Source organism: Artibeus jamaicensis, unplaced genomic scaffold (assembly GCF_021234435.1).
Source record: "Artibeus jamaicensis isolate MK-2021 breed Jamaican fruit bat unplaced genomic scaffold, CSHL_Jam_final scaffold_369, whole genome shotgun sequence".
In the NCBI taxonomy this organism is placed as follows: domain Eukaryota; kingdom Metazoa; phylum Chordata; class Mammalia; order Chiroptera; family Phyllostomidae; genus Artibeus; species Artibeus jamaicensis.
This window is the reverse complement of record NW_026522042.1, coordinates 13,757,215-13,777,304: the sequence shown is the minus strand read 5'-3', so window position 1 is coordinate 13,777,304 and position 20,090 is coordinate 13,757,215. Positions and strand designations below refer to the sequence as shown.

Sequence of the window (20,090 nt, the reverse complement as noted above, 5' to 3'; positions counted from 1 at the left end):
GGAAATAAATATATTTTAAAAAATAAAAAATAATATTGTAATAATGATCCATGGTGTCAGATGGGTACTAGACTCACTGGGGTAATTTCTTTATAAAGTATATAAACATCTAATCATTATGCTGTACACTGGAAACTAATATAACTTCTATATTAACTGGAGTTGAAATTTTAATTAAAAAAAATGAGATTATCTAATTTTACAAAATTCTGCACTATTAAAATAAACAATAACATTTAATTTTTTCTTCTCCAGAGAAACAGAAGAAAAGTACCACTATGTGTACTTGTCAAATAAACCATGAAGCCCCTGAAGGCCGGGCCTTTGGACCCTAACCTCTGGAACACCTTCAAGCCCAGCAGTTACCCAAACAATGGAAATGAAAGCAGCATCCAAATCACTTCCTCTAATGTGGAGATGAGCCAAATATTAAATTATGTTTGGCCTTTCTCTGGCTGTTGTCAGAAAGTAGCCAATAGCAAAACAAGATGTTTATTTTCTGCTACACACCAATCTGCAACACACAGTTAAGTGAAATAAGCCCTTCCTAAGAAATGTGTTATTCCTGAACCTGCTCCCACGTAACACCCACCTGTAAGGCCGGGAAGCCTGTCTGGGCTGTGCGACCCTGTGCTGACAAACAGAGTAAAGCTAATTCTCCAGGACACACAGCTTCCTCACTTTAACCTTGTTATACATGTAACATTTTCTTGTGAGACAGAAATATTTAAAATAAACTGAATTGTTTTTTTTCACTAAAAGAGTTTTTTTCTACAGAAGACTAGAAGGAAATATATCAGAATATTATTCTTGGCCTGGCCAGTGTGGCTCAATTGGTTGGAGCCTCGTCCTGAAAGGTTGTGGGTTTGATTCCCGGTCAGGACACATACCTAGGTTGCAGTTCAATCCCTGGTCCAGGCATTGGTTATCTTTGGGAGTTGTGTGTGACAAATTTTCTGTACTGTATGTTCTATATTTTCCAAATGATCTCCAATGAACATGTAACTAACTTTTATAATAGAATAATTTTCTAAATTAGGGCATGTTAAAAATCAACCACAGGAACTTTTATTATATGCAAAAGCTGGAAGGTTGAAATTTTCTAATACTGAGAGAAAAACCTTAAAACTGTACTGTCCGCTATAGGAGGCATTAACCACGGGGCTATTGAATTTAAATTAATAAAAATCTCAGTTATTCAGCTGCACTAGCCACATTTCGTGTGCTAAACAGCCATGTGCGGCTGGGGCTACTGTTCGGATACATGCAAACGGAACACTTCCACTGTCACAGAAAATTCTGGCACACAACGCTGTCTCAAAATCCACTACTATTCAGTGGGCCACAGACGAAATTATCTTTGCATGTGAGTTAACAATAAAAAATATAGGGCTTTGGTAGAGTAATCAGTCCTGGACTTGCCCTCTCACCTTAAACAATGAAAAATCTGGGTAAAATGTATAAAAAAACTGTTTTCACTGGCTAATCAAAAGGCAGCCCAGAGCTGCATTCCTTGAGAGAAACCTAAGTGAGCCGCACCGCTGCCCAAATTTTCCACCTAAAGGCACATTAAAGGAAACTGAAGGACAGAAGACCCAAAGCAGAGCACGGAAGTCACACTGGGTTAAGGCGGCAGAGGTCAGGGGCAAACCAACTGGAATGCGCACAGCGGAGTACTGGAAGAGAGAACTGTGTGGGTTACAGGCTCTAGAAATCCGCATGGTATTCCCCTGAATCTGGCTGCAAACAAAGCCAAGCATGTTAAGGTGAGGAACTCCACAATGTCAGGCAAAGACAAAATACAAGAAAGTTGTAAACTGAACAGGGATTAAAATAATTTGACTGCCAACCAGCCTCAGTGGAAAGACTCAATGAACGCACAGGACATTCAGACAGGACTCCAGAAGGCTCACAGCTTCGTAGCAGGGCTAAACTAGCCCTTGACTAAAATGCTACTGTAAACGTGGCCTAACAAAGTTAAAAAACAAGCCAATCCACAAGCAATTTAACTATCAAAACAAAATTCAGCACTCTACATAAAGGAAGACAATAAAATTCAGTACTCAACAACATGGCACTCAACACCCAGCATCCAATAAAAATTACTAAACTTGTGAAGATGGAAAACATGACCTAAAACTAAGGATAGTTTTAGAAAAGAAACTATAAACCAAATCAGACATAATGCAAACCACAGAGACAACGGACTTAGCAGACAAACACTTTAAAATGGCTACATAAATATTTAAATAATTTAAAGAAACACGTGAACACGATGAAGAGAAAAGAGCTATTCTTCTTTAATCTTCACCAGAGGACATGTTTGCTGATTTGAGAGAGGGAAAGGGAGAGAGAAACATCGATGTGAGAAACACTGGTCTGTTGCCTCCCATACTTGCCCGGACTGGGCATCAAATTCACAACCTATGTATGTGCCCTGACTGGAAATTGAACCCACAACTTTTTGGTGCACAGTTCAAGGTTCCAATTAACTGAGCTACCCAGCCAGAGCAAGAGCTATTTTTGTAAATGAGTAAATGATCCGAAACTGCTATGTTTTCATCTTGTGATTCACTGTGTGCACCTACAAATTTTTTTAAAATTATCAAATAATAGTGTTGGTGCCATGAATTATTAGTAAATTGAAGTCACCACCTATATTTAGAGACAATATGACTTTTTCCAATTAAAAAAACCTTGGCAAATTAGCTTCCACAAAAGACAATCACTGCATTCAATTTCCTTGGTGACTTCAAAAAGGAGAACAGCTGCCCTGGCCAGTGTGGCTCAGGTGGCTAGAGCATCATCCCATAACAGAAAGGTTGTGGGTTCGACTCCCAGTCAAGGGCATATGGCTAGATGGCATGTTTGATCCCTGGTCTCAGGTCGGGGGGGTGTGTGGTCCTCAATCTAGGTTCATATAGTCTGGGTGCGTATGATCCCCACCCAGTCTGGGCACATATTAGAGACAAGTGATTGATGTTTCTCTCTGTCCCATCCTCTCTAAAAGTCATGGAAATAAAAATGCCCTAAGGTGAGAATTAAAAAAAAAGAGAGAGACAAGAGCTCAAGTATATCTGGGGGCTCTATTAGACTTTAAAACCTAATCGTATTTTAAAAACCATAATTTAATAATAAATAAAAACATTTCAGTTTCTGGTGTTAAACAAGCTCATACCTACATTTAATGCTAAGAAATTATTAACAGTTACTTGATGAAGCATTGCAGCCTAATGCTGTAACAACGAGCCAGAGTTTCAACTTGGTCATCTCCTAGCTCTGGGACTGTGGGCAAGGTTCCTTAACCTCTCTCTCCTCATCTGTAAAGTGAAGATAAGTATGCTCAGCGCACAGGGTTATTATGAGGATTAAATGAGCTAAGATACAGCAGGTTCTTAGAACAGAACCTGGTACACAGTAAGCTCTCAAGAAACTTGAGTTATCGTTATTTATCCACGTACAGAATCAACACTTTGGCAGAAAGAATTTACCATATTTATAATGGTCTAAAAACAATCATGTTAGGTTCTGAAAATACAAAGTAAGACATATTTCTAACTAGAAATTTAAAATCAAGTGAAGAAAAAAGATGCATAATATAACTATACTGGCTAGAATAAGATGCAAATAGGGCCATAAAAACACTATGAACAAAGCGCCCAGAGAAACAAGAAATTACTCAGGCTTGATGTTAAGGGGTGTTTCCAGAAAAGTTACAGGAGAAAGAACTTTAAAGCTGAATCTTGGAATCCAGTAGGATTCCACGTCCTCCAAAAGGAAAAGAAAGGAGCCTGCACTCTGAGCAGGAGAAATAAAGTGGACAGGCGATGATCACATGCAGAACTTTAACTGCCCCACTGTCTCAATAAATGCCTGCCTGCTGCGCCTTTCACCAGAGGGACTGGGTTTTGTATTGGCTTTTTAATGCCATTGGCAGGTGGTGGGTAGCCTAAGTCACTAGGCTAGAAGTGGCGAGGTTGTGTTTTCTAACATTCTCAATTAACTTTTGGAAATTTAAACTAGTAAACATAAATTACTCCCAAGTGTCCATCAGTGGATGACTGGACAAACAACTATGGGACATTTACACAATGGAATTCTATTCAGCCATAAAAAAGAAACTTTTGCCCTTTGCAACCAGTATGGATGGACCTGAACATTATGCTCAGTGCAATAAGCCAGTCAGAGAAAGACTAATACCGTATGATTCCACTCATATGTGGAACCTAATGAACAAACTGAACTAACTTGGAAAAGAGAGAAAGTCTCACAGACAGAGAGCAGGCTGACAGCTGGAGTGGAGGGGCTGTGGAGAGCAGAGGGAGGGACTGCGCAAAAAGGAAAAAGGACTCATGGACGTGGATACCAGTGTGCTGACTGCCAGGGGGAGGTGGGTATAAAAGGACTAAATGGTAATGGAAAAAATAAAATTAAAAAAAATTTAACAAATTACTCAACAGCCAAATTTACATAAAAGCCCATTAAAAAACTAGTTCAATGCTAAGGTAAATTATTAACTATGCTTATAATAATTTGTTAGTTATCAAAGAATCATTGCCTAGCAATCTGCTAGTCAAATAGGAAGATACTCTATACCTCGGAGAATATATTAGCCATCTATTCCCAACCAATGGGGGTGAAGGGGGGAGCGCAGAGGTAGAAGGGGGGAATGGGAGGCAATTAAAATTATTCTGAAAAACCCAGAGTTAAATTTCTCTTTGCAGACCTGGAAAAAAAAAATCCTCCTAATGCTGCTACACAGTAATTTTTTTCTTTCTCGTGGGAAATAAATGGGATCAGCAATTTATGACTTACTGTTTACTGTATTTAAGTCATATTAAGGTTTATCTACAACTTATCCACAATAAAATCATATATATTGTAACCAATGTAATGCTTATAAAGTTGCTGTAAGAAATTTCTCAATTCCAAAATATGCTAACTTACAGTTCAGTGCTAAAAACTTAGAAGAGACTGAACACAGACAGACCCACCTTCAAGGGAGGTGTTCCACTTAAGGCTACATGCTCTTATGGGCAATCCTTCCTGCCTCAGAGGAAGTAATAAAAAGGGAATAAAAGGGAATAAGACATCATCTTCTTTTGTAGCAATTCGCTGGAAAAGGGCAAACTTTGTATGCTCACTTCAACAAAAATATTATTCAGATCTCCTCGGGTATTTGAAAAAATGAAGAAATATAATAAGTAGAAGGTTAAAACAGTGTAACAATGTTTAATACTATTTTTGGCAACCCCCCAAAAATAACTGAGTGGTTAAAGTGTCTTGGTATCCTGACATTTCTGCTTTTTATTTTAAAAGAACCAAATTAGGCGAAATCCAAAGAGACTCACCCTTGAGATTAGCATACTTTAAGAAACCAGTATAAACTGGGGTTGGAGAAGGGTAGCTGGATGAGTAAAGATACAATAAAGGTTTAACTTGTGCTACTAAAAATATAGCTGTTTCAATTTAAGCAGAATATTAAATACCTTTTAAATACCTGTAATAAATGCCTGAAAAATGGATACTAAAAATTCCAGATTAAAAGATGTTACTGTAATTCATATTATTATTCATCAGTCCCTAATTTACTCACTGTTTATATGAAAAAACTTTATTAAGTTAAAAAGCAAATTTAAAATATACATAACTTATTCACTTTTTTGTAAAGGAAATTGAAAGAAGTACCATATTTCCATGAATAATGCAGTTTTTGCCCAAATTTTTGAGGGAAAAATAAGGAGGTGCATTATATGGGGGGAGTACTAATTCCATATCTATATACCATAACACAAAAGATTTTTTCCCCTGAAAGTTTGGGCCCAAAACGTAGGTGCACATTACACATGGCAAAGTACAGTATGTACAGAGAGGAAAAGTTCCTCAAAGGTTATGTCCTCTGCCCAGGAACTACGTCAGTAGAACATCTACCTACATAATTTACTACAAAAAAAAAAAAAACCTTGCCCTCCTTGACATTAAATTAAAAAACTAAAAGCAGCTGTTCAGAAATCTGGCAGTCTGGTGACACCTTGTGACCAAGCTGATCAACAGCAGGCCCTAAGATTTCAGAAAGCCAGAAGCTCTTTATTCTCTCTCTTTTTTAAAGACTTTATGTATTTTTAGAGAGAGAAGAAGGGGAGAGAAAGAGAGGTAGAGAAACATCAGTGTGTGGTTGCCTCTCACGTGCCCCCTATTGGGGACCTGGCCCACAACCCAGGCATGTGCCCTGACTGGGAATCAAACTGGTGACCCTTTGGTTCATAGGCCTACGCTCAATGCACTGAGCTACACCAGCCAGGGCAGAAGCTCTTTATTCTTAAAACCATTGTTAAACATATTTAAGTCTTTGCCTCGAATATGTGCATATTAATTTTTAAATTAATGAGATACACACACATATAAATAACGTTCACAATATATCAGGAGGTTTAGCATGTATGATGCACAGTGTAAGTAATAATAAAATTAACCCCTGGGTATATCCCTACCCCAGGTAAACTTTGAGAAACCCTCCTTCGGGCCAGCTGAGAACCTAATTACAAGTTCTAATTTGCAGTAACAGAGGTGGTTAACAATGGCAGTACAAAATGAGCTCTACCCAAAGGTTGCTTAGGTCGGTGATCTTCAAAGGATGTACAAAATGATCCACTAGGGTAGGATTACAAGTTATCAGCACTTCCACTTTTTTCTAAAATAACTGTATTTGTTAATATTTAACATACGCAGTTGATGTTAATCTCTGAATCTGTCAGATGGCCCATGTCACCAACAGGCATAAACAGAACAAGGATAACCAGAGAGATGTGACAATGAGCTGGGCACACGACATGCTCTACTGGTATGTGTTGAGTAAGTGGACTTGTGGACCGTATTATCTAGTTTTAACCAAACAAATCCTCATAAAATGGGCAAAGTAATTTAAAAGACTCTTGCAGAAGAAATGATCGGTTAAGACATGAGCAATCTCATAAACATGAAGAAGAGAAAGAGTAATCCTGGCTAGTGTGACTCAGTGGATTAAGGGCCAGCCTGTGAACCAAAAGGTCATAGGTTCAATTTCATATCAGGGCACACGTCTGGGTTACAGGGCAGGTCCTCAGTTGGGGGGTACAGGAAAGGCCACCAATGGATGTTGTCTCTCACTTCCTCCTTTCCTTCCCCTCTCTCTAAAAATAAGTAAAATATTTAACAAAAAAAGAAGGTAAAGAATAAAGTTTCTCTCACTCAATGTGGCAAGCAACTTTACCAGCAGATCTACAAGAGGGTAGTCAAAACCAAAATTTCAAAATTATCAAAACAAAGAATGAATCCTGCCCCAAGTGTAAAGTGCCCATTACTGCCCTAGTAGCTAATGGAGTATATATATTCAATTTTTAAATAAACAAACACGCAATGCTCAAAATTTTATTAATAAAAGAGCATCCTAATAGAGACTACTATTTTAGAAACTCTGTAAGTAAAAAATTTTTGTCACGTTAATTACCAATCTCTGACAAAGTCCACATGTGTTTCAATAGTTCTGCTAAGCAACGGTAATGTCTAAACATGAAATGAAATAACAATACGTGTACAGCTGAGCCTTAAACACATGGGGTAGCGGCGCTGACCCTTGAGCAGTCGAAAATCCACATGTAACTTCTGATTCCCCAGAAACTTAGCTACTAATAGCCTCCGGTTGACCAGAAACCTTACCAGTAACATAAAAATGATTAACACACATTTTACTTTATGTTATATTATATACTGTATTTTTGCAATTCAGTCGGTCAGTCAGAAAAAGAAAATGTTATTAATAAAGTCCTAAGGGAAAACAAATACATTTACAGTATCCATTGAAAAATGTCATATAAGTGGACCCATGGAGTTCATGCTGTTCAAGGGTCAACTGTATGCACAGGTACATTTTATGTTAATCGTAGAGAGGAAGAACAAAACTTAGGTCTTCTTGTACTGAAGGCGCTCTCCGCCTAGATTAGACAAATACACAAATAAGTTACTATACAATGAAACCTGAAACCCGTCGTTTCTGAGCAGCAACTGAAGAGCCTGAGAGACCTGCCATGCTCTTCCTCCTTTTACACCAGTAACAGACAGTGCTCTGGGGGGCTGGGGGGGGGGGGGGGGGTTCAACCTGTCTGCCTGTCAGAGGGAGAATGAAGTAGCCGTGACAGACTCAGAGTATGACTGAGAAATAAACTATCGTTTTAAGCCTTGCAGGTCTGGGTGTTGTTTGTTACCAAAGCGTAACCTAGCCTACCCAGAACAAGACAGCATGAGGCCGTTCTGCTAAAGGATGGGAGCTCTAAAGGAGGATATTAACATCTCACTCAACACCTGCTCAGTCTTGTTAAAGGGCATGAAATTCTAAAAACCACTACTTTCCCTGTTCAGTGACTGATATCTTACAACCTATGCCTAAATTACAAAACAAGCTCTTGGCTATTTTGTCTGAGTTCCTTTTAAAAGGATTTTAAACTCGTAAAAAAAAAATTTAAACAGAATTTGATTTTTAGTTTACACACAGAAACTTACCACTAAGTAATTCAATCCAGTTCTGGACTGTTTCTGGAGGCTGAGTCTCCTTAACATGCTTTAGGGCTTCATCAAGAAGGACATCCCCCGTTGGGGCATCGGACTTACAGATCACCTAAAATGTAAGCATTGAGACAAAGATGACCCACAGATTCCTAAAGAGACTTGTTCTCTTCAAATGAGAAACTTAATTATGCAAATAATTCATTGTAGCTAAAGCCCCAAGTGTACATGCAGTATCAAAGTTCAGATTTTAAATTACTTCTATATCAAGAAAATCCAACATTTAATCTAAGCAGATTAGTTACAACCATGAATAACAACAAGCTTAATTACTAAAGCAAAGTGCTAGAACAGTTTATACTAACCATAATTACTCTCACTACTCAACCTTGGGCTATTTACATTTACCCATAAATTCATTTTTAAACATTTATTAGCTCCAGAAAGTTTCAATTATATGTAAAAACTCAGTATATGATACAAGGTAGCATTTAATGAGTAGAAAAATACATTTGTCAATAAATGTTATTAAAACTAATACATTAATGGTAAAAAAGTAAGCTCTCCTCAGAGCTTATATACCACAATAAAATAAAGATTTACATAATGAAATATAATTTGGAAGGTGAGAAAGGTTTTTCAAAGTTCTGACAACTTAAAGAAAACACCAATAAGCTTGATGACATAAAATTTTTAAGTATTACAAATTTTTGTGTAAACTCTACGAGGATACAGAATCCACCTTAACGGTGGAAAAGTCCAGATTCGGGGGATGAGACAGAAACATGCTACACTGCTTTAGCCAAGTAATAGACTCCAGAGCCTTCATTAATGTTCTTGCTGCCTCAGCAACAAATTTCTAGTTTAAATTGTATAATATCAAATATAAACCTGTATATTACTCTATTTAAGCTATTAAAATGTGATGAAATTTAACAGTATTATTTTTAATGCAACAGTCCTCTCTTAAGTTTATCCTCAAAAATGTGTCCTTTACATTTTTGTTCAAAAAATGCAATCATCTTCTAAAAGGTTGAAATATACATATAATATCTATTTGAGACAGTGTGACAATAGAAATATATTAAGAACCACAAATGCAAAACACAAATCTATTTTTTTAAGTATTAGCAGTTATATTGAAAAAAACAGGTGGAATTAATTTTAATATATTTTACTTAACCCATTATACCCAAAATATTAACATGCAATTAAATATTTTATTTTATTTTTTTAATCCTCACCCAAGGATATGTTGATTGATTTTACAAAGAATGGGGAGAGAGAAACATCGATGTGAAAGAGAAAACATCAGCTGGTTGCCCCCCATACACACCCCAACCAAGGATCGAACCCACAACCTTTTGGTGTGTGGGGTGACACTCCAACCAAGTGAGCACCTGCCCAGGGCTGCAATAAGTATTTTTAATTGAGATAGTTCACATCCTTCTTAGTCTGTAGTAAGTCTTCAAAATACAGGGTGCGTTTTTATTCACAGCATGTCCCGATTTGCACTAGTCCCATCTCAAGCATTTGGCGCTCACACAAATGTGGCCAGTGGCTATCATATTGGACAGTGCACATGCAGAATATTTTCATCACGGCAGAAAGTTCTTTGGACAGCGCTCTTGTAAACCCCGCTTTCAGTAAGGGGGTCAAAGAAGAACCTGCGGAGAGCAAGTTGTGTCTATATAGTGGGGTCATGCCACACCCCTTCTTACTGCCCACTCACGCCTGAAATCTGTGCAAGCTAGCCTCAGTGCCCACCTCATGCCCACCCCACCCACTTAGAGAGCGGTCTTATATCAGGATATTTTTTCTTATGAATTTCAGTCCCCTAATCTGTCTCAGAGAGACCACTTTTCGCTATCAACTCTGCAACAATTCTAGTCTACTTAACCTGGTTATCTTTCTTGTGGATTAATTTAAGTTCCCTGGCTAGTTTAACCCTTTCAATCCACTCTCTTCAGTGATCTTTACACAAGACAAATCTTATCATGACATTCCACTGTTTCTGCTTAAAACTCTTCTGACTCCAAGTTCTAAACTCCTTAATAAAATTCAGTAACATGCAGCTCACTGGCAAATATTTTGTGCCCACACCTGTAATTTCTACTTTTTTTTTTCCTCTGGAGGAGAAAGTCTCCTTCTTCAATCTGAACAGATAACCAAGGGCGACAAGACTTTTGAGAGAAAGCCTTCATAAGCAAAGAAACCAAAAGAAAGGAAATAAGAACTTTGATGAAACACAGATAACACATATGAAACTTTTAGAAAAGCCAAATCTTATCAGAGATTTTAAAGATATTACACCAATAAAACAAGAATGAGAAGCCACGATACAAAACAAGAAAGTGCTCCTGGAAATAAAAAACATGAGAGCCACGATTAAAAAAAACTGAACAGACGGTTAAAGATAAGAGAAGTCAGAGAATGTCAATTACATCTCAATAAAACTGGGAAATACACAAAAAAAAGAAAGAGTAGCCAAAAGGCCCACATCCAAGTGATTAGAGTCCTAAAAGTAGAGGGCAGAAAATACAAGAAATATTAAGAAAACTATCCAAAACCAAAAGACACATTTGTAAATTGAAAGAGCGCATGCATGCATAACGAATTTTTAAAGACTCACATTAAGACAAATCATACAATTTCAGAATGCCAGGAATAAACAGAAGATCCCAAATGTTTCCAGAAAGAAAGAAGCAGATCTCATACAAAGAATGAAAATCAGAAGGGCATCAAACTTTAACCACAACTCTAAAATATGAGACAATGGGAAAATACCTTCAAAAATTCCATGAAAAAATACTTTAAATCTAACATTCTACTGCCAGTCAAATATAACTAAACTGTCAAGTAAAACTGAAGTAGCATCTACAGGAATGCAAAGTCTCCACAGTTTCCCGCAAGGATGGAAGAAAGTATCAGATCCAGAAAACAGAGAGTTGAAAGCAGTAAAAACGTCACAGGAAAACCCAGTAGAACCCAAGCATAACTCACTCAGACTGGAACATAAGGTGAATTTTAATGGAGTTAATGGAGTTATATGGTGTATTTTAGCATCTGAAGATTAATACTGCTACATTTTCTCTGATGGAGCATGTAAGAAAACAGGACAGCTACAAAGAAAACTGGTTTAAGTGTGTAAATTAAATCACACTTGAGTATTTTTCCAAAAGATGTATCAACTACCTACTTAACTAAGATCCCCGAAACACACAGACTGAAACAAGAAGCCCACACAGGCAGGGAACACGTGTCCTGGTCACCGCTGTCTCTCCAGGGTAAAGCACAAGGCATGGCACACAAAACTGGTCTTGTTACCACAAAGAAGTATGAACACGAGTACAAAGAACCAGTATCAACACATTTTCTCTTCAGGTCTGGGATCCATAACATTAATGCAAAATTACTTATAACTACTATAATTACTAGCAACCCATGTGTATATTTCATCAATAACTGTAACAGACTCTTAAGGTCTTCTCCTCCATAATTCTGTGGTTGCACAGTAAAATAAAATAAAATTACCCTCTGCTTCATAATATATATAGTTGTCTAAAACAATAATTTAAAAACTTATCTCATGTCAGCTCATTTGACTTTAAATGCCCAGACAAGAATTAACTGTAAAGTCCCATGAAAACTATTTTCTGATATACCATATTTACTTTGTATATACCTTTAAAAAATCAGTAATGACTTTCTTTCCTATAGGATTATTACTCTGTATAACATATCAATAAAAAAAATTCCATTCTGACCTAAAACTCTTTGGATTGCATTAGGACACTGTATTGAGGGAAAAAAGTTTTGAAACACCACACCCCCCAAAAAACAATGAAAGTTATGACAAGTCTTCCCAAATCACCATATTCCGCCATGTATAACACACATTTTGCCCAAATTTCTGAAGGAAAAGTAAGGATGCATGTTATATATGGGTAGTACTAATTCTGTATTTATATAAATGTTTCTAATTCTTTATTTATGCTTATGTGTTAAAAGTGTAACTCTAGAAAGCAATGATATCCATATGCAAAATAATACCCTGAAATATGATAATCAGTTTTGTTTCTAAATATAAATAAATAATTTACTTTAAAAATTAAAACAGAAGTTTTCTTTCCCTGAAAGTTCAGGCCAAAATGTGCAAGTACAGTATACATGGGAGTGGATTATACATAGCAAAATACAGTATGGCTTTCAACAGCAGCAAATGAAGTCTGGAGTCTTTCTGCATACGTGAGACGCCATGGCCAGTGACTGTCACAGTAAATTACACTCCTCATTATGCACAAAGAATCAGAAAACCAAGAATTAAAAAAATATAACAGAAACATGATCTAATAAAAACTTTAAAATCAACTTCCTCTTTAATTTTTGAAGTCCATTAACAGAAACACTCTCCATTTTTAGGCAGCACAAACTCTTTAACAAGGATAAGTTGTTCGGCACTCCTCTTACCTTTCTTGTTAATAGACTTTTACGTCTCATTCCACAAGCCTCTAGTTGTAACCTTCCTCTTAATGCTAATTCAATTAACATACAGCCACGTAATCCAGATGATATACAGTCATTCCAAAATGATGTATAACCCTATTTTAAAAAAGAAAAGAAAATAACTAATTTACTTTGAATTCAGAGTCAAAAACAAATATTTTTGCCATTTGGTGCCTTTTATCTTTGTCTTTCCATAATTATAATTTTAAAAACAATACTGAAAAAATTTAATTACTATATATTACTAATCTAGAATTTTCAGGATTTTCAGGGCTTACTTTTTTTTTTTTTACCATTTATCCTTACATGTAGAGAAACAACAAATAACTTTGGAAATCAGAGGTTTAAAAGTACAGTGTCTTTCATTCTTCATTAAGGTATGTGTTCATTAAGCTCTTTCAGACTACAAGCACAGGGGCTCATGCACACAGTAACCTCAGATCACAGTCGCTTATTATTAGTATACCTGGACACATTAACCAGCTCGGGAAAAACATTTATTCTCATTTATGTTCTCTCAAGGAATACAGATGACCAATTAGTACATGAAAAGATGTTCAAGTAACTAACCATTAGAGAAATGCACATTGAAACCATAATAAAATAATACTTCATACCTGTTAGAATGGCTACTATCAAAACAAAACAGAAAAGAAAGTGATACATATTGGGCAGTATGTAAAGAAACTGTAATCAGAGACTTCCTGCCAAGATGGAGGCCTAGGTAGATAATACTTTGCCTCCTTGCACAACCAAAAAAAGTACAAATTTAAAAGCAGAAAATAACCAGAACTGCCAGAAAACTGAGGTGTATGGAAGGAAGTCCAACAAGCAAGGAGTCAAAGAAGAAACATTCATCCAGACCAGTAGGAGGGGCAGAGACAGGCAGCCAGGTCAGAGAGAACACACGGCAGGCCAGGGCAGACCAGGCGGCAGCTGGCACATTGGGTAGTCCCCCATTTGCATGCATATAAACCGCAAGGAACAACTGGGGAACAAGAGACCACACAACCCAGCATCCCAGCAATGGGAAATAAAGCCTTAAAACCTCTGACTGAAAAAATATCTGTGGGGGTTGCACTAATGGGAGAAAACTCCCAGCCTCACAGGAGAGTTAACTGGAGAGACCTACAGGGTCCTAGAATGTACACAAAACCACTCACCCAGGAATGAGCACCACAAGGGCCCGATTTGCTTGTGGGTAGTGGGGGAAGTGACTGAGAGCTGAGCAAGCCCATTGTTCCCTCTTGGACCCCTCCCCCACAAACAGTACCACAGGCATCCATGTGGGTTTGCCCTACCCTGGCAAATACCTAAGATTCCACCCCTTACTATGTAACTGGCTGATGGAGACAAGAAAATATGGCCCAACTGAAAGAACAGATCAAAGTTCCAAAAATAGAACTAAGCAATGAAGTGATAGCCAATCTATCAGGTGCACAGTTCAAAACACTGGTAATCAGGATGCACAGTTCAAAACACTAGTAATCAGAAATGGTTGAGTATGGTTGCAAAATAGAGGAAAAAGTGAAGGCTATGCAAAGTGAAATAAAGAAAAATATACAGGGAACAAACAGTGACAGGAAGGAAACTGGGACTCAAATCAAGAGTTTGGAGAAGAAGGAAGAAATAAACAGGCAACCAGAACAGAATGAAGAAACAGGAACTCAAAAACATGAGCAGAGGCTTAGGAACCTCTGGGACAACTTTAAAACATTCCAACATCTGAATCATAGGGTGCCAGGAGGAGAAGAGGAGGAGCAACAAATTGAAAACTTATTTGAATAAATAATGAAGGAGAACTTCCCCACTCTGGCAAAAGAAACAGACTTCCAGGAAGTCCAGGAAGCTCAGAGAGTCCCAAACAAGTTGGACCCAAGGAAGCACCCACCAAGGCACATCATTATTACACTACCCAAGATTAAAAAGAAGGAAAGAATCTTTAAAGCAGCAAGCCTACAGGAGGCAGTCACCTACAAAGGAGTTCCTGTAAGACTGTCAGCTGATTTCTCAAAAGAAACCTTGCAGGCAAGAAGGGGCTGGAAAAAAGTTTTCAAAGTCATGAAAAGCAAGGACCTACCATCTAGATTACTCTATCCAGCAATGCTATCATTTAGAATGGAAGGCAGATAAAGTACTTCCCAGATAAGTTCAAGTTCAAGGAGTTCATCATCACCAAGCCCTTTTCATATGAAATGTCAAAGGGATTAGATCTAAGAAAAAGAAGATCAAAAACTATAAACAGTAAAATGAAAACAAACTAACAACTATCAACAACTGAACCTAAAAAAACAAAAACAAAGTAAGCAAACAACTAGAACAGAATCACAGGAATGGAGATCACATGGAGCATTATTAGCATGGGGGTTCAGGGGGGATATTGGGGGGAAAGGCACAGGGAATAAGAAGCATAAATAGTAGGTATGAAATAGACAGGGGGAGGTTAAGAATAGTACAGGAAATGGAAAAGCCACAGAACTATATGTACAACCCATGGACATGGACTAAGCGGGAGAAATGCTGGGGGGAGGGATTGTGCAGGGCAGAGGGGGACAAAAGGGAAAAAATAAAATGGGACAACTGTAATAGCATAATCAATAAAATGTATTTAAAAAAGAAATTGCAATCACTGAACACTACTGCTGGGAACCTAAAATGGTTCTGCTACTACAGAAAATAGTATGGTAGTTTCCTCAAAAAATCAAACATAGAGACAAGTTTTTGAACTCCACCCAAGATGACCTTGCACAAGAAAGAAATTAAGATTACTTAGTTCAGTTCTTTGCCTTCAGAAAAAAGAGGAAGGATATTAAACTTGATATAAGTACAGAGAGTATAAGTGACTTACTTAGAGAATATAAGTATATGTGACTTAATTAGAGTATAAGTATATGTGACTATAAACACATCAGGATTAATTGGGTCCAGAACAAGCAAGGCAATACCTAATTTTTTAGTCTGGTCTGATCAGATTGTACCTAGAGTAGTATGCTCAGTTCTGGTAATCCCAAGAGAGGAGGGAAAAGGTCAAACAGGAGAAAGTCCAGAAGAAAATGACCAAGGTGGATGATGCATCTAAAGTCGTGCCAATGAAAAATTAGTTAATGGATAACTTTAAAAATTTAAAAAGAAAAAAATGTAACAGCATCTTACCTTGGTTGCAAGTGCTTGCTATGTGCTGGGCATAGTTTTAAGCACAAATTCACTTATTTACATGGATCTACTCCCTTAATTTTCATAGGAACTATATGAAGTAGCTACAATTATTATTTGTTTTTACAAATGAAGAAACTAAACTACACAAAGGTTAAGCAATTTGTCCCAGGATATGTTTTAGTAAGAAGCAAAGCTAGGATTCTGGCTCAAGTCTGCATTTTCAAGTGGACACAAACTCTGGAATCCCTCATGTCATGGGATACCCTACCCTAGGGTAGCTGCGGAGAAATATCTAACCTGCTTGGGATACAAAGGGTTTCACTGCCTCATCTCACTCGTCCACTCAGACAGATAGGCAGGTTGACTGTCTCTGTGATCTAGAAATTAGTAGGCATTTCATTCCAGGTCATCACCAAAGGATACTGCTTCTGCAACTAGAGTTTTTAATGTGCTTTGATTCTAATATTTTACAGATTAGAACTCATGTGAGCTGTATCTGTCTTATGAAAATTTGACTTCATTAGAAGAGTTTGAACTCTGAACTCAGATGCTAATTCTGCCTCTTACTAGGTGTATGTGTGGACTGGGGCTATGACTACACCATGAGATGGCTCCCTCCTTGTGAAATGGATGTTCTAATGCCTGCTTTGCAGAGTTTTGGTGAAGAATAAATGAGGTATCATATAAAAACTTCCCTGTAAAGACCTGACACATAAAATAAGTATTCCAGAAAAAAATTAAACACAGAATCACTGTATGATCTAGCAGTCACCTCTAGATATATAATCAAGAATTGAAGCAGGGACTCACACAGGTATTTGTGCAACAATGTTCCAAGCAGCCTTATTCACAATGGTTGAAAAGTTGAAACCACCAAAATGTCTGACAGATGAACAGATAAACAAAATGTGGTATATACCTATAACACAATTACAATATTACTCAGCCTGAAAAAGGAATGAATTTCTGGTGGGTAGAGTTTCAGATGATGAAAACAGTGATAACGGCCGCAACAGAGACAGGAACGTGAATGTCTTTCACGCCACTGAACTGTACACTTTAAAATGGCTGGAACGGGGATGGGCTGGGATGGGAGTAAAAGACAAAAAAACTGTACCAGAACAATTAAAATAAATTAAAAAATAATAAAATAGCTGAAACGGTAAATCCCATGTTACCTGTGTTTTACCATAATAAAAAATTAAAAATACAAAACTTACAGCTTTCCTTCTCTTTTAGATCTCCCAGTCACAATTAAGACTGTGGAGATTGGACAAGGGCACCATCTTAATAATATTTCTGGCTCAGCACTGGGGACACCGTCCACATCATAAAAGATCCAAAACTATATTTGAGAACAAGTGACAGATGGATAGATGGACAGATGAATGGATAAATGGATACACAGAAAGAATATTCTAAGTTCAAAACTTATAAACAATAATTTCTAAATATACCAAGTATTTTGTAAAAATCATCAAAACTGCATTTTAAAACAATTTTCTATTTTTAATTTAAAATTTCACAGGTACCCTCTTAAAAGACTGACAATCAAATGGAAGTTCATCCCCAAATCAATTTCCAGTGAACTTCAAACTACTTTGTGACTACAATTCCCTGGGAGAGTCTGCTCCATGCCTTGGCCACCCCTACTCTCCTAGAACGGAACACCCTTCCCCCTGTACATAGTTTGACACCCAGCTCAAATCCTCCCTGCTCCTCACACCCTCCAGGATGGCCTCAGCCCAATTCTGTGCCTCCTCTGAACTAACAGTGCACCGTCTCCACTGCCGAAGTGGCACTAGGAATGCTACTTTGCACTTTTGACTTTCATTCTCACCTGTCTCGTTCCCCCACCACAAACTACAAACTGAGACTACAAATGTGTGAAAACTAGAACTAGACTGATTATTTTATTCCTATACTCATTTAATTAAAAAAAAACCTGCCCAAAATACAACTATATAATTTGGTGCAATTTTAAAAAACTTATTGTTTCCACATCCTTCTCTACTCTCAACCTTCTTACAATGAAGAGAAAATGCAAAGTAAATTAAAAGATAGAGATGAACCTCAACATAATAAAGGCCACAGGTGTCAAACCCAGAGCTAACATTACAGTCAGTGGTAAACAGCTGAAAGCTTTTTCTTTACAATGAGGAACAAGACAAGGATGTCCACCCTCATCATGTTTATTCAACAATGTGTTGAAAGTCCTAGCCACAGCAATCAGACAAGAAATAGAAGGCCTCCAAATTAGAACGGAAAAACTAAAACTGTCATTACTTGCAGATGACACGATAATATATATATATGTGTGTGTGTGTGTGTGTGTGTGTGTATACACACACACAGTATCGTGTGGTATGGGTAAGACTGACAATCAAATGGAAGTTCATCCCCAAATCAATTTCCAGTGAACTTCAAACTACTTTGTGATTACAATTCCCTGGGAGAGTCTGCTCCAAGGCATGGAGCAGACTCTCCCAGGGAAATGTATATATATGTGTGTGTGTGTATATGTGTGTGTGTGTGTGTGTGTGTGTGTATATATGTATGTGTGTGTGTATGTATATGTGTATGTATATGTGTATATATGTGTATATGTGTACATATACACACGCATATATATATATAAAGAACCCTACAAATTCCATCAAAAAACTGTTAGACTTATTGATGGAATTCAGTAAAGTAGCAGGATACAAATTAATATTCAGAAATGAATTGCATATTTATACACCAATAATAAACTATCAGAAAGAGAAATTAAAGAAACAATCCTACTTACAATTGCATCAAAAAGAATAAAATGCCTAGGAATAAATTTAGCCAAGGAGGTGAAAGAGCTGTACTTGGAAAACTGTAAGACACTGAAGAAAGAAATAAAATACAAATAAATGAAACCATACACTGTGCTCCTGAATTGGAAAAATTAACATCATTAAAATGTCCATACTACTCTAAGTAATCCACAGATTCGATGCAATCCCTAACCAAAATACCAATAGCATTTTTTACAGAAATAAAATAATCCTAAAGTTTATATGAAAGCACAAAAGACCAAAATAGGCAAAGCAAGCTTGAAAAAGAACAAGTTGGAAGTAGAATGCTACCTGACATCAAACTTTACTACAAGGCTATCGTAATCAAAACAGCATGGTACTGGCATAAAAAGAGACACACAGATCAACGGAACAGAATAGAGAAACCAGAAACAAAGCCACACCTATTGAGTCAATGAATCTATGACAAAGGAGGCAATAATATACAATGAGACAGTCCCCTTAATAAATGATGCTGGGACAAGTGGACAGATACATGCAAAAGAACTAAACTAGACAACTTTCTTATGCCATACACAAGAATAAACTCAAAATCAATTAAAAACCTAAGTGGAAAACCTGAAACCATAAAACTCCTAGAAAAAAATACAGGCAGTAAACTCTCTGACATCACTCTTAGCCATGTTTTTTTAATATGTCTCCCCAAGCAAGGGAAACAAAAGAAAAGATAAACAAATGGGACTACATCAAACTTAAAAGGTTTTTGCACGGTGAAGGAAACCGCCAACAAAATGAAAAGACAGTCTACTGAATGGAGAAAGGTTATTTGCCAATGACACATCCAGTAAGAGGTTAATATCCAAAATACATAAGGAACTCATACAACATCAAAAGTACAATCTTATTTAAAAATGGGCAAAGGACCTGGACGTTTCTCCAAAGAGGACATACTGAGGGCCAATAGAGATATGAAGATATTCCACATCACTAACCAGGGAAACTGCAAATTAAAAGCACAGTGAGCTAATACCACACACCTGTCAAAATTACTTTCATCAATAAATCAACAAACAACAAGAGCTGGCGAAGATGTGGAGAAAAGGG

General features: G+C 37.1%; 1 protein-coding gene across 2 annotated transcripts in view; it reads right to left on the bottom strand.

Moving 5' to 3' along the window:
* Nucleotides 1-20,090, bottom strand: part of GOLPH3 (golgi phosphoprotein 3) — a 37,276-nt gene that overhangs the window by 4,822 nt on the left and 12,364 nt on the right. Inside the window, exons 2-3 of one of the 2 annotated variants that reach the window (XM_037128967.2) lie at nt 13,009-13,140; nt 8,536-8,650 (exon numbers count right to left, since the gene is read on the bottom strand). In XM_037128967.2, the coding sequence (XP_036984862.1) occupies nt 8,536-8,650; nt 13,009-13,140 (247 nt within the window). The remainder of the gene's footprint in view (nt 1-8,535; nt 8,651-13,008; nt 13,141-20,090) is intronic. The other variant, XM_037128969.2, reaches the window with a different exon arrangement.